At 44.2% G+C, this 13,012-nt stretch overlaps 1 protein-coding gene and 1 long non-coding RNA gene across 9 annotated transcripts in view; one reads left to right on the plus strand and one right to left on the minus strand.

Annotated features, from left to right (window-relative positions):
• The window catches only part of LOC310671071, a 49,287-nt gene that overhangs the window by 14,133 nt on the left and 22,142 nt on the right, over nucleotides 1–13,012 (plus strand). For 3 of the 5 annotated variants that reach the window (XR_014507742.1, XR_014507743.1, XR_014507745.1), the window contains exons 3-4: nucleotides 4,254–4,404; nucleotides 12,152–12,214. This is a non-coding gene — a long non-coding RNA (uncharacterized lncRNA). Of the gene's footprint in view, nucleotides 1–4,253; nucleotides 4,405–6,232; nucleotides 6,347–12,151; nucleotides 12,215–13,012 lie in introns of those variants that run through there. The other 2 variants (XR_014507744.1, XR_014507746.1) reach the window with 2 other exon arrangements.
• The window catches only part of ADAMTS9 (ADAM metallopeptidase with thrombospondin type 1 motif 9), a 140,737-nt gene that overhangs the window by 9,418 nt on the left and 118,307 nt on the right, over nucleotides 1–13,012 (minus strand). For 3 of the 4 annotated variants that reach the window (XM_083424539.1, XM_083424538.1, XM_083424537.1), the window contains 7 exons: nucleotides 9,542–9,712; nucleotides 6,082–6,276; nucleotides 4,218–4,350; nucleotides 3,569–3,663; nucleotides 2,709–2,803; nucleotides 2,473–2,606; nucleotides 1,305–1,396 (listed from right to left, as the gene is read on the minus strand). In XM_083424539.1, the coding sequence (XP_083280665.1) occupies nucleotides 1,305–1,396; nucleotides 2,473–2,606; nucleotides 2,709–2,803; nucleotides 3,569–3,663; nucleotides 4,218–4,350; nucleotides 6,082–6,276; nucleotides 9,542–9,712 (915 nt within the window). The remainder of the gene's footprint in view (nucleotides 1–1,304; nucleotides 1,397–2,472; nucleotides 2,607–2,708; nucleotides 2,804–3,568; nucleotides 3,664–4,217; nucleotides 4,351–6,081; nucleotides 6,277–9,541; nucleotides 9,713–13,012) is intronic. The other variant, XR_014507509.1, reaches the window with a different exon arrangement.

A 13,012-nucleotide genomic window follows, 5' to 3' on the forward strand; every position in this document is an offset into this window, starting at 1 on the left:
AATCCGTCAGTGGGTGTTTCTTGAACCTCTTCCAGCATAGAAGCTGTTTGACGCCCAGTCTCCTCCTACTCTGCCTGCGCGGAAGTCTTCTGCGCAAAGTGGGTGTGGGCAGCGGAGTACTCGTGCCCTCTCCGCTGGTCTCCGGCGAGGAGTCCTGGAGCCACCTCTCCGATTCCCCCATCTGCCCCCCTTCTCCACTGGTGTTACGCTGATTTCCTTCCCCAGCGGATGGGGTACCTCTCTCCCTACTGGGACCCTCTCCGCCATCCCTCTGGAGCCTCCTCTCTGCCTCCAGCTCCGATGGCAGTTCCCTGACACCAGAGAAGACCTTTTTTTGTTTGCCCGTGCTCTACGGGGAGCTGGCTTCAGACAGCAGGCCTTCTGGCAGACCAACTCTGCGTTACAAAGATGTCTGCAAACATGACATGAAGTGACATGACAACGTCAACCCCGCCATGAGGAAATCCCTCACGGACGACAGCGGTGCCTGGAGACAGACAGTCAGGTTGTGTATCCATAGCAATGACCAAAGGAGGAATGACCACTGGAAGAAGCATAGAAAGAAAAAACGCCATGGTGCATCTGCAGCAGCACAACCAGATGCCTTCATCTGTTCCAGCTGCAACAAAACATGTCTCTCCCATATCGCTCTCTATAGTCACAGCAGGTGCTGCAACCTTCCAGCGGTCTGACTTTTCCCTCCTTCAACCGTCTCCCAAGAGAGATGGTTGCCAACAACAGCTCTCTAGGCATGTGTTTTTACACTAGTGTCTCTTTTGGAAGAGAGCCAGTATGGTGTAGTGGTTAAGAGCAGTAGTCTCGTAATCTGGGGAACCGGGTTCGCGTCTCCGCTCCTCCACATGCAGCTGCTGGGTGACCTTGGGCCAGTCACACTTCTTTGAAGTCTCTCAGCCCCACTCACCTCACAGAGTGTTTGTTGTGGGGGAGGAAGGGAAAGGAGAATGTCAGCCACTTTGAGACTCCTTAAAGGGAGTGAAAGGCGGGATATCAAATCCAAACTCTTCTTCTTCTTTTCTATCTCTCTAATGTTTAATCTCTTTGTCCTTTTTAATGTTCATGTTGTTTGAACAGTAAATTATTGTTCTAATTGTCTGCTGTCCCGACAATCCTTTGTGGTTAAAGGGTGCAACGTGACTATACAAAACCAATGCCTGCCATGCTGACAAAGGGAAGTGCTAGATTTGGAGGGGCTGGAGAGCGACTGTTCTGATCAAGAGCAATTCATATAACGCTAGAATATAACAAATGGAATCATGGTTTGAGAAATATTGTTGTGGAGATACCTGTGGGCACTTGGCTGCACTGTAGCAGTCCCCAGCAGTGGCGAAAGGTACAGGTCGTCCATCAAGCGTCTGCGCAAACTGCAAATCGGTTGCTGTGAAAAATATTCGGTAAGAACCAGAGAGACAAAGGGAACAGAACAGCAGGGAAAGGGGAAGGAAAACCGAATGCATTATCTGATCCCCATTTAATATGGTGCACCTGCCTTTACACATTAATCTTGTGAATCCACTGGGATCCACAATAAACAATAAGGTTGGCCATTAAATGCGACACTCGGCATAACACGTGTGCATGTTAAAATTGAGGGACAACTCATTTATCTTTAAAGGTGGAGGCATTCTAAATATGCCGGATGCCAGTCTTTTAACAATATTTTTTTACATAGGGAAAATATGCTCAGGACCACAGGGGCACCGATGGTATATCTGACCAACACCACCTTTGGGCTTGTTCCTTTAGTATGTTTCACATCACGTTTGACACTTTCGGATTGTCCTGGGAGTAGAACAGAGGACTTGAATTCAGAAATTCGTCTCGAGTTCTTCTGGGAATGGCATGAACAGGCTTTGGATAGGGTCCTCCCATGTGTAAAGAATCTAATTTCCCTTGGCCTGGCTCAAATTCCACTTCAGTCAGTAGGAATTGTGTCCAGTTCCAACTGTGGTAGAAATAAAAAGCTACCACATTGCTTCAGTGGAATTTCTATGATTTCCAGAGGGACTCAGATCTGAAGGGAGCTCTGGGGAGGCTATAGACCTTTTATCCTGAGGGTCTATCATGGCACTGGAAAAAAGGCAGGAGAGTCATATATGAAACATAACTTGCAGGGCAAACATTTATGATTTAAATTCTGCTTCTGAGTTCAGGAGGAGGAGGAGGAGAAGGGAACAACCTGAATGTGCAACAAAGTGAACAAATTCAGACTAAAAGGAAGAGTTGTTCTTTCTTGCTTCAAGTGAACTGAAGAGAAATCCATTTTTTGGTGGTTTTAAACTACACGACCATTCAAGTACAAAGTGCTGTAGTATAAAATGTTAACCTAGGTATTGTAAAGACCTTATCCTAGCTTTAAATTGAAAATTGTGCACACGTGCACACACACACACACACACACACACACACACACACCACAGAGCATTTTGAGGGTAAAGCCCTATTGTTACTCACTTATTATTTGCATAGTGTTCAGGTCCAGCCTAACTTTGCTGAAGGCAGAAAACCCAGCTGCTGTGTAATCTTTCCTGCACTGGCAGTCTTCTCTTCTGCTTCCATTATATGGACATTCGGTCGGGTTATGTAATCTGAATCAAAAGAAAAGCCCTTTTTCTACTCATGACAAGAAACATAACACCAGGAAGAGAAAACAAAGCATTGCCAAATGCAGAGTGCCTTGATGCTCTTACCTGTAGCTGTATACTTCTGAGAAGTTCTCCGCTTCGCCATTTGCCAGAGTCACATATTCTTTTGGTCTGTCAGATTCCATGCCAGTACAATAAATCTGAGAGAAACAGGCCTTCAGTTTAAACAAACATCTAATGCTAGGTCTTAAATGAATGACTAGGAAATCAAAGGATGGAAAACACACAGGTAGAAGTCACAAGAAAACTGAAATGAATATGAATTATTAGTTTTTCATGCACACACACACAGTGGACACTCGGGTTGCGAACGTGATCCATGCAGGATGCACGTTCGCAACCTGCAGCAGTGTGTCTGCGCACGTGCGGGTTGCGATTCGGCGTTTCTGCACATGCGCAACCGCTGAAACCCGGAAGTAACCTGTTCCGGTACTTCCAGGTTTCGGCGGGTGTGTAATCCGAAAAAACGCAACCTGAAGCGGCTGTAACCCGAGGTATGACACTGTGTGTGTGTGTGTGTACATATATATGTGTGTGTGTGTATATCAAAATGCAAATTGGCCTCAACATGCATGCACATAATTAAAATTCAAAGGATTAATAACACATGCAAACACCCTCACATGGACACAAAGGGATTGTGCACTTCCCACCCCCCTTAAAATCAAGAGGTTGAATGTACTGGGTGAACCAGGGAGTTCTATTGACCATGAGGCCAAATGTGGAATGTAATATTTCCAAAAGAGGGATTATAACATTATAAGCAACCAGTTCAATCTAGTTCTTCTAGAAATGTACCATGGACAGTCATTTTCCAAAGTCATCTGATCTCTGAGAAGTCATGCAGCCCTGGAAATTCAATGAAATGCTCACACAGAAACGATGCAGAAGTGGCTGAGCCATACCTTGAGGAGCTTTCCTTTAACTTGAAGGTAATATTCTCCATCTTCAGTGGTGACTTTGAGCCTTTTTACTTCTTTGCAGCTTGTTGGTAATTCACCTAAATTAAAAGAATTATTAGTAAATAATAATAACACAAAATTTCAGAATGCAAGCTCTAAACAGCTGATTTTTCGATTGACTTGCCTAAGATCCAGGACAGAAATTCCCCCTGGTAATGCCCGGAAAAATCTGAACATAGGCAGCCCTAATCTCTATCTATCTATCTATCTATCTATCTATCTATCTATCTATCATCTATCTATCTATCTATCTATCTATGAGACGAACACCAGTAATACTGCTCCCATTTCCCTTCAGCAGTGGCCTGGTAATTTTTAAAATGTGGCGTTTAGTTATTGGAAGGCTATGTGCTCCTATTGCTAGCCGATGACAACTCCCCTAACTGAAAAACAGGACACACACACACACACAAACCCCAGCAGCGGCATCTAATGGGGGCATATGACTACCCACCTGTGTAAAGCTTCATGACATCAATTCAGTGGGTACAGCAATACAGAACTATAGGCGCTTCACTGGTGCTAGGGATGGTTGTAGCATTAAAGGGAAAGTTCAGGTTCTTTAAAAAAAATAATTGCAAAAGGCCCTTACAGTCATGAATATTGTGGCATGTCCTCCTTTCTTCAGGTTTCAGTTCTTCAAGACACAAGGGGCTCACTTGGTCATTGTTCGTAAGGCACTGAACTGACCGGTGCATTACTCCATTTCCACAACTCACCGAACACTGGAAAGCAAAGGAAGTAAATTCAGTTCAACTGCTGAAAACACTCGAAAGTAGGTAAGACCTCAAGCAGCCTCCATTCTTATTCCCAGGTTATGGGTGCAAAGAGACCAGAAGTGTTGTTGTTTAGTCGTTTAGTCGTGTCCGACTCTTCGTGACCCCATGGACCAAAGCATGCCAGGCACTTCTATCTTCCCAGGCACTTCTGTCTTCGAGACCAGAAGTATGGCAATGCTATTTTGCTCTAGTGGAAATATACTTTATTCTGAAGCCCACAATTCCTGCATCTTAAGGCAATAATAATCACTGCAAGGAAAGAACTACGGTCCACTATTCCACTTGTTCAGTACAATGGATTAACTCCCCTCCTCCCCTGGCCATCAGCAAAAATGTGCAATAAAAGGCCATCCACAATGCAATTTCTGAAGCCAGGTGAACATCTATCTTAGAAATATGAAACTCACTCACTCTGCTGGAAACGCTTCTGTCTAAAGTCATATGGGCTGGATTTTATTTTTGTATCCAAGCGTACAAACGGTTGGTCACAGTCAGATTAGATCTGTCTGAACTCCAAACAAATGCCAGAAGCTCTCTGATTGTGAAGGGTTTGTGTCAAAAGGAAAGATTTGTATGTGATCCTGTAAGTGGATTTCCCAGTAGCAAAATTCCATAGTTCTGAGACACACGAGGACCACACAACAATGCATTTGGATCTGAGAACATTTTAATTTACAGTAGTTCATTTAATGGTGCCCTGCCAGCCTCCTCTCTTCAATTAGTCCAGCCAATGGGCCTCATTTGGCCTGTGAGGCTGTTTTATCCAAGCCATGCCCAGCCATATACATCAAGTGTGGGACCTGAATGCGAAGGAACAAGTGGGGGCCTTAAAAAAAAGCTTTGGACTTGTTGCTTATAAATTTGGCACCAAATGCAAGACAAGCAGAGCAAATGAGTGAAGCCAATCCCTGCTAAAAGTGAGGCCTGAAGTCAGTGCTGCTCACCTAACTTCAAGTGCTGCTCAGGAGTGACTTCAAGTGCTGTTGGGATTGGCTACACTCCAGTTTCTAGTCAACTATCAGCTCGAACCACACCATATCAGAAAAATGGGTTTCCCACCACTGAACTAAACGATGGGTCATCACGGTGATGCCAGGTGTTTTACAGGTGAGCAGTCCTGCCTACCTATCAGAGATGGAGGAGCTTGCGGTCCATCGTGATGGAGTGGGGGGGGGAATTGTGACCGATTTAGCCCCACAGCTGCGAAAGGATTGCACTGGTTCTCCTTGAGGATGGGGATTATTGGCAAAGAGAGAACACCTATGTAATGGAAGGAGAAACTCCCTGTAGCTACACTCAAACCCAGAGCATATTCTGTGCATTGACTGCTACTTCCTGTTCATAGCAACTGGTTGTTCAATTTACAGCTCATCAGCAAAATTGGCAATTTTGTTAAGCCACCCAATCAATGCAGGCTGAGCAGGGGATGAAAAATCATGGATTTTCCCCACCTGTCCTTCCAAGTCAGGGAAAAATGAGTAAATTCAGATGTGAAAGACTGTGGCAGATTAATGTGGTTTTCCCCAAACTTCATTTCCTATTGGTTCTTCAAGGTACCTTTCCTTTAAGACAGATAATATTCCCCACCCTCTGTATTTTCCTGTTCTTAGAGCAGAGTGGGCTACACATTAATATTAAACAACAAATAATAAAAAAGGAGTAAGATTAGAAACATACACTTCCCCAATTTCCAACTCTCCATGATGCCAAAACTGGGCACTCGCCTAGATAGCATGACTGCACGTTTGGTGGTTGTGTTCCTGGACAGTTGACTGTGTTCTGATAACCATACTCATAATGATCCTTCCCGGTGTAAATTTCACTGCAGGAAACCAGCCTTTGCTTGTAGCCTTTGCCACATGTCACAGAGCACTACGGGAAGAAAGAAAATCAATTTGTTTTGGTAAAAGTAAGCTTTTGACAAAAGAATAAATGACCTACCCTTTAAAACCCTAAACGGCCTCGGTCCAGTATACCTAAAGGAGCATCTCCACCCCCATCATTCTATCTGAACACTGAGGTACCCAGCACCGAGGGCCTTCTGGCAGTTCCCTTGCTGCGAGAAGCCAAGTTACAGGGAACCAGGCACAGGGCCTTCTTGGTAGTGGCACCCGCCCTATGGAATACCCTCCCATCAGATGTCAAAGAGAACAACAACTATCAGGCTTTTAGAAGACATCTGAAGACAGCCCTGTTTAGGGAAGCTTTTAATGTTTAATAGACTATTGTATTTTCATATTCTGTTGGAAGCCGCCCAGAGTGGCTGGGGAAACCCAGCCGGATGGGCAGGGTATAAATAAATAAATTATTATTATTATTATTATTATTATTATTATTATTATTATTACCCCTTGGTAATACTTACCAGCCAAAGCCCACCAAGCACTGGTGGGATCTGGTGTTTCCCATTATTCCCTTCCTGCCCTTAATCACTCCTACCTCTGATATTTAAGGCCTCTACCTTATACTCTAGTCAGCACCTCCACTTAATCTGTGATGTATATCCTCTTTCCCCCTTTTGGAGCAGGCACCAAAAATGAGATAGTAAAGGATCGGAAACAGATTGTCCTCTATTCCCAAGGAAGTTGGCCACCAAATTTGCCATTCCCTTCTTATTCCCAGGCAGGATTCCTAGTATTCTGTCTCTGTGACACAGTCTGAAAATTCAGAGTGTGCCAAAGAGATGAAAAGGAGTAAAGCTGCCCCCACATGCAATTTCCTCCCCGCACTGCCCAAATGACGTTATTGTCATCTAAATGCCAGCCCTTTTCAAACGTTTAGTCTGGATTTCCTCATACTGCAATATATATATATATTATTAGGTAAAAATAACATTGCTGGTGTGGAAGATTGTTAGCACAATGTTTCAGTGAGTGGTTTGCAACAAGTAGGATTACATTTCGATGTGTGGTCTCTGTCACCACATTCCTCCTTCGGTTTGCTCCCCACATGAGCACAGCTCACTTTAAGGGAACTATTCCAGCAAAATATGAACAAATGTGTGGAATTCCCTTGCAGATGATCATTGCAGCACACACATAAAGACTTAAAACAAATTAATACAGAGATTCTGCAGAAGACTTTTTTATCGGAATTTTGGTATAATTTGCTGTTATAATCTACCAATGCACACACAATCATATTGTTTTTACATGGTATGGGGGGGAATAAACTATTATGTGCTGCCATTGAAGAGAGTGCATTTCACCACACTCCCGTGGTGAGGAATATATTACAAGTTACTGCTGGATCGAATATCCTGTGGTTTCCCTGTAGCGTAATATCAGGGAGTCTATGGGCCACACACTGTAATCTGCAAACAATTCTACACAGGAAATGTTTCCACGGGATGTCAAACCAAAGTAAAACAAGGTGGTTGCAAAAGAAGCAGATGAAGATTTGCCTGCAATGCTAAAAAAAGAGAAAAGAATAGAAGTTCTTTGCCTTTATACACCCCTCCTCCTTCAGCATCAGTGCCTAAGAAGAGCTTGAATCATATCTTTGAAGAAGAGTTTCATATATAGATGGCAAGGCCTCATGAACCTAACTGAAGCATGACTATGTATGCAGGACTGGAACTATGGCAATTTAAACAAAACATATGCTATGGAAATTTGCTTTGAGGCCATTTGGGAACAGCACCATTTCTGGTAAAGGGCCAGAAAACAAAATGGAGGCACTTCCAGTGGCAAAGGCACAATCTCTGTTGACTAACCAATCCCTTCCCCTTTGTTGTTGTTTAGTCGTGTCCAACTCTTCGTGACCCCATGGACCAGAGCACGCCAGGCACTTCTGTCTTCCACTGCCTCCCGCAGTTTAGTCAAATTCATGCTGGTAGCTTCGAGAACACTGTCCAACCATCTCGTCCTCTGTCGTCCCCTTCTCCTTGTGCCCTTCATCTTTCCCAACATCACGGTCTTTTCCAGGGAGTCTTCTCTTCTCATGAGGTGGCCAAAGTATTGGAGCCTCAGCTTCATGATCTGTCCTTCCAGTGAGCACTCAGGGCTGATTTCCTTCAGAATGGAGAGGTTTGATCTTCTTGCAGTCCATGGGACTTTCAAGAGTCTCCTCCAGCACCATAATTCAAAAGCATCTATTCTTCGGCGATCAGCCTTCTTTATGGTCCAGCTCTCACTTCCACACATCACTACTCTTTACCAACTCCTGTAGCTCATTCTGTCATCTTCTCCATTTATTCATTCTCTTTTATCACTCCATTCCCTGCCCACCCAGAATCTGAAACTATAGAGTAATTAGGGAATATTATTCAAAATCCACCTGCTCTGGATAATTTATTAATTTATTATGGCAGCATCATTTAGATTAGTAGTACAGATATATCGCCAGGTCTCTCTTCTACCCATTTAAGGAACGTACCAAGAACCATCACCTCCCTCAGTAATCTAGGTTTGGGATATAGGCGAGCCCAAAGAAATGTGGAATGAGGGGTCAGCTGAATCTCTTAGCTCCTTCTTGCACCAGACATCCACATGCATTTTCTTTTCATGCTTCAACTCCATTCTGCTCTAAAAAAATTCCCTTTTCTGCTAGGTGAGCAATAGCACTGCCATTTCTCGATGGGGCTTTTTCTCGGTGCAAAATGCTTCTTCATATGATGCAGAAGGAACAGGCCAGGATCCGTCTGCTTCCTTCTGTGCTGAGCTTTGGCATACATGGGAAGCAGCTGATTTCTCTTGACAGGTGTGCTCAGTGTTGTGGGGGCAGAACTGCCAGCCCAGATTTGCTCAAGAAGTAGAAATCTGATCTTTGTATTTACGAGAACGAATTGTTATTTTCAAAGCTGTCAGGTAATTCCTTAGCCTTCTCCCTCCCAGCCTAATTTCCTTTTTGTTTCCTCAACAACTGGACCAACAGTGGGCACCTCTGGTGGGTATAAAATATAGGGACTGAATAGTAACCTCTCCTGCTATCATTCCCCATCCTGACCCACTTTTTGACAAACAAATCAACCAACGTAAAGTGCTATTTTGCAGAACACCACCGATCAGCTCTTGGAGAAAATCAAGGAGCATTATAATATATGATTTGCATATATTATTCTTGGCATTCTGGGTGGATGCAATTAATCAGAGCACAAAAACAGAGGCTCCCTCTTTTTACCTTCCTGCAGACTTACCTCTGACCAGTCCCCTGTAATCCAAATGTATTCACACGGTGCCAGGTTGCAGGCCTCAATATCAGGGGGCCTCTTGCTTGAATCGCAGTGAAGGCTGTCGGCCTTTTGCATATCTTGATCCACACAGGTCACCTTGCGATATCTGGAGCCTTCGCCACATGTTTTGCTACACTGTTGAAAGAAGAGATCGGAAAGAGAGGTTGGTGACCATGTGGCAGAACTGATGCAGCAAGGGAGAAATATGGTGGACGGCAGGACTGGTGTTGGCTGTTGAGGGAGATGTCCTCTCATTGCTTTTTGAAGTTTTGAAAAAGCTCCAGCTGCTTCCCACTTCCCTCCTTCTGTGCTGGATCTAGGAGGGAGGCTCAGAACACTAGTGGTGCATGCCATGGGCTGGAACTGGGAAGCCGCCTTCATGACAATGGCTCCACCTTGCACCACCACATGACCCATGACTGGGGCTTGGAGTGGAACTTATCTGAGGGACAGCCAAAAGGAGAGAGGCCTAATTTGAAGCATAGTAAAGGTAAAGGGACCCCTGACCATTAGGTCCAGTCATGACCGACTCCCACTTTATTGTGCTCATCTCACTTTATTGGCCGAGGGAGCTGGCGTACAGCTTCCAGGTCATGTGGCCAGCATTACCAAGCTGCTTCTGGCGAACCAGAGCAGCGCACGGAAACACCGTTTACCTTCCCGCCGGAGTGGTACCTATTTATCTACTTGCACTTTGACGTGCTTTTGAACTGCTAGGTTGGCAGGAGCAGGGACCGAGCAACGGGAGCTCACCCCGTTGCGGGGATTCAAACCGCTGACCTTCTGATCAGCAAGTCCTAGGCTCTGTGGTTTAACCCACAGCGCCACCCACGTTCCAATTTGAAGCATACAATTACCCAATTAATAGGAATATGCTGGTAAGTCTACTATATGACTTAACACGAACACGTGGTCCAGTGTCACTCATTCTTCTGCCAGCCTCTATAGCTGTCAAGTTTAGGTAGATATATTAGAACCACGGTGGCAGAGACAAAATAAAGTTCTGCGGACCAAGGAGGTGGAAGCAGCCCTAGGATATATAAGCACTGCATGTGATATATGGTGTGTTTCTTACTTGACAAGATCCTTCTGAGCAAGCAGTGGGGAAGAAAATGGGTTTGTGTTTCATGGTAGGCCGTAACTTTATTCGTTTATTTAATTAATCGAAATGTGTAACCCATCGTTCAGCCTTCGAGGTATTTTTCTGACGTTGGAAAAAAATACCCCACGATTTAAAACTCAATGAAACAAAGCAAATATAATCATAAAGCACAGCAAATGGAAAATACAGACAACGAAGGAAGAACAAGATCCACAGTCTGCACTGGAAAAAGTGACAGTGAATTGCAGTGCATCTGAAAGCTACCGATGAGCCAGCTGGCTTCATACATACTTCAAGTTTGCTAAGAGAATTTAGGCAGGGCAAATGGCTCCACACCACAACTTTAAGGTAGCAAGGACTAGGCCCTAGGTGGACAAAGGCCAGAATTTGCACTTTGAATTAGGCCCAAAGACAACCTGACAGCCAGCTCAACTTTTTCAGCACTGGCAAGATGTTGTCCCTATAGGAAGTCCCTGTTTGCCACCAGGTTACACATTTTACCCCAGCTGAAGGTTTCAGACCATCTTCAAGGGCTGCTCCACGTAGAACGTCATTGCAGACAATTAAGTAACAGTAGAATAAGCTCACTGGAACTCAATGAGAATTGTAAACAGGACTGCGGAAAATTGAACCAGTCAGGGACGGAGGTTCAAACCAGGCCTTAATGAGGTTGTAACCTTGTTTCCAACAGGCTTTTCGTGTCAGTCTGGATTTACTACCAGATGGCTTAATTCAGCCTGCACCTCATCCCTCAATAAATAACATGAAAACTAGTTCTATGGCAGACAAGGTGCCGTTTTTGGCAGTTTATCAGTTTGAAAAAGAGGGGGTTGCGGGTTGGAAGTGGTGTGAGGGGTGCAGGACTGCTGGAAAAAAGATATCCGAAGGACCGAGTGTTTAATGTGTGCAAGATCTGGACTGTCATTCGTGATTTCTTATGAGGAAGATGTCAGGGATTTAAAGGTTGGTGGGTTGTTGTTTTTTAAGCATTCCTTGAAGTCTGTTCTGTCACATGGTAGAGATTTACAGAGCACAGACGCGCGCACACACACGCTCACACAAAACCAGCACACGGGGAGCCTGGAAAGCGTTAGAAAAGCAGCGTGACCCATCAAACATTCACCTCCCACAAAAAGGGCCGGCAGCGTGAGTGGGGGAGGGGTCCCTAATGCTTTCCAGTTGTGTAGAAGTTATAACAAAATTTGCGAGAAACAGACAGAGGGAGAAAGAAAGAAGAGAGTGAGGGACTGGGGAGAGGAAGGAGCAGTTCCTTTGGGAACAAAGTTACTCCGATTTGGGTAAGTTCTGCCAGTGCATGCTATTTGGTGATCTTTAAATGTGCTACCTGGATCTGTTTCAATGTGTTCTGTTCGCACTGTGCTTCCTACAATCTTCCACACCATCTTTTTTACAAGCAGTTCTGCAGGAGACAACAGTTCAAGGCTGAGTCCTCCTTTGTTTCTTGCTTACAGGAAGAACTAGGCTGTGAGCCATTGTAGTGAAGCTCAAGCCACAAAACTTTTACACCACTTGAAGTAAGTGTGTCCTTGGAGCTTCTATTGATCCTCACTTGTCACTGCACAGGATAAGAGTATCTCTGGACCTTAAGACAGCAGCAGAATGTCAGAATGTGTATCTTTTCTATATATAAAAACCATCCCTGGGGCCCACAACTGATGTGGGAGTTAGCTGAGGGTAAGAAACTCTGCCGTGTATGCTGTTAATGCAACATATTGTGGGAATTCGAGGACAAGCAAATCTGAAGGAGAGAGCTGTTGACTTCACCTTGAACATTCTCTCTGCTCTCTGAGGAAAGTTTGTTCCTTCAGAATCTGAAGAACTGGGAGTTGCTTTTTATTCTTCCTTTCTCTCCCAAGTAAAGGGGGAGGAAGAAAGTGTTTTATGCAACGGTGAATGTGCTAGAAGGAAAGATATACTGAACATGGAATTCAACAACCTGAGGAGACCATGCCAGTTAATGCAAAAGTGCCCTCATGGTGATAACATTTTACACACACAAAATACTGTATATATATATTTGTGTGAGAGTGTGTTAGGCAAACAATCCTTCAGACTCACTTACAACTTTATTCTGTGTTTGCGTAACTCAAGTATGTATTACAAATGTATACTTTTAATCTGTTAAGAGCTACACACCCTTTGAAACAAATACCACTATACACCCACAATGTACCCTCTCTCACACACTGTCTCCTCTCCTTTTCAGGCTGTTTGATTTTAATTTGATTTTTTAAAAAATATTCTGTTTCTTGCTTTCCTTTTCTCATACATGCCTCATAATCCCACAAGCATCTGATCTACCTGTCTAGAAA

This window comes from Podarcis tiliguerta (assembly GCF_965153285.1).
Source record: "Podarcis tiliguerta genome assembly, chromosome: 2".
NCBI classification, from domain to species: Eukaryota; Metazoa; Chordata; class Lepidosauria; order Squamata; family Lacertidae; genus Podarcis; species Podarcis tiliguerta.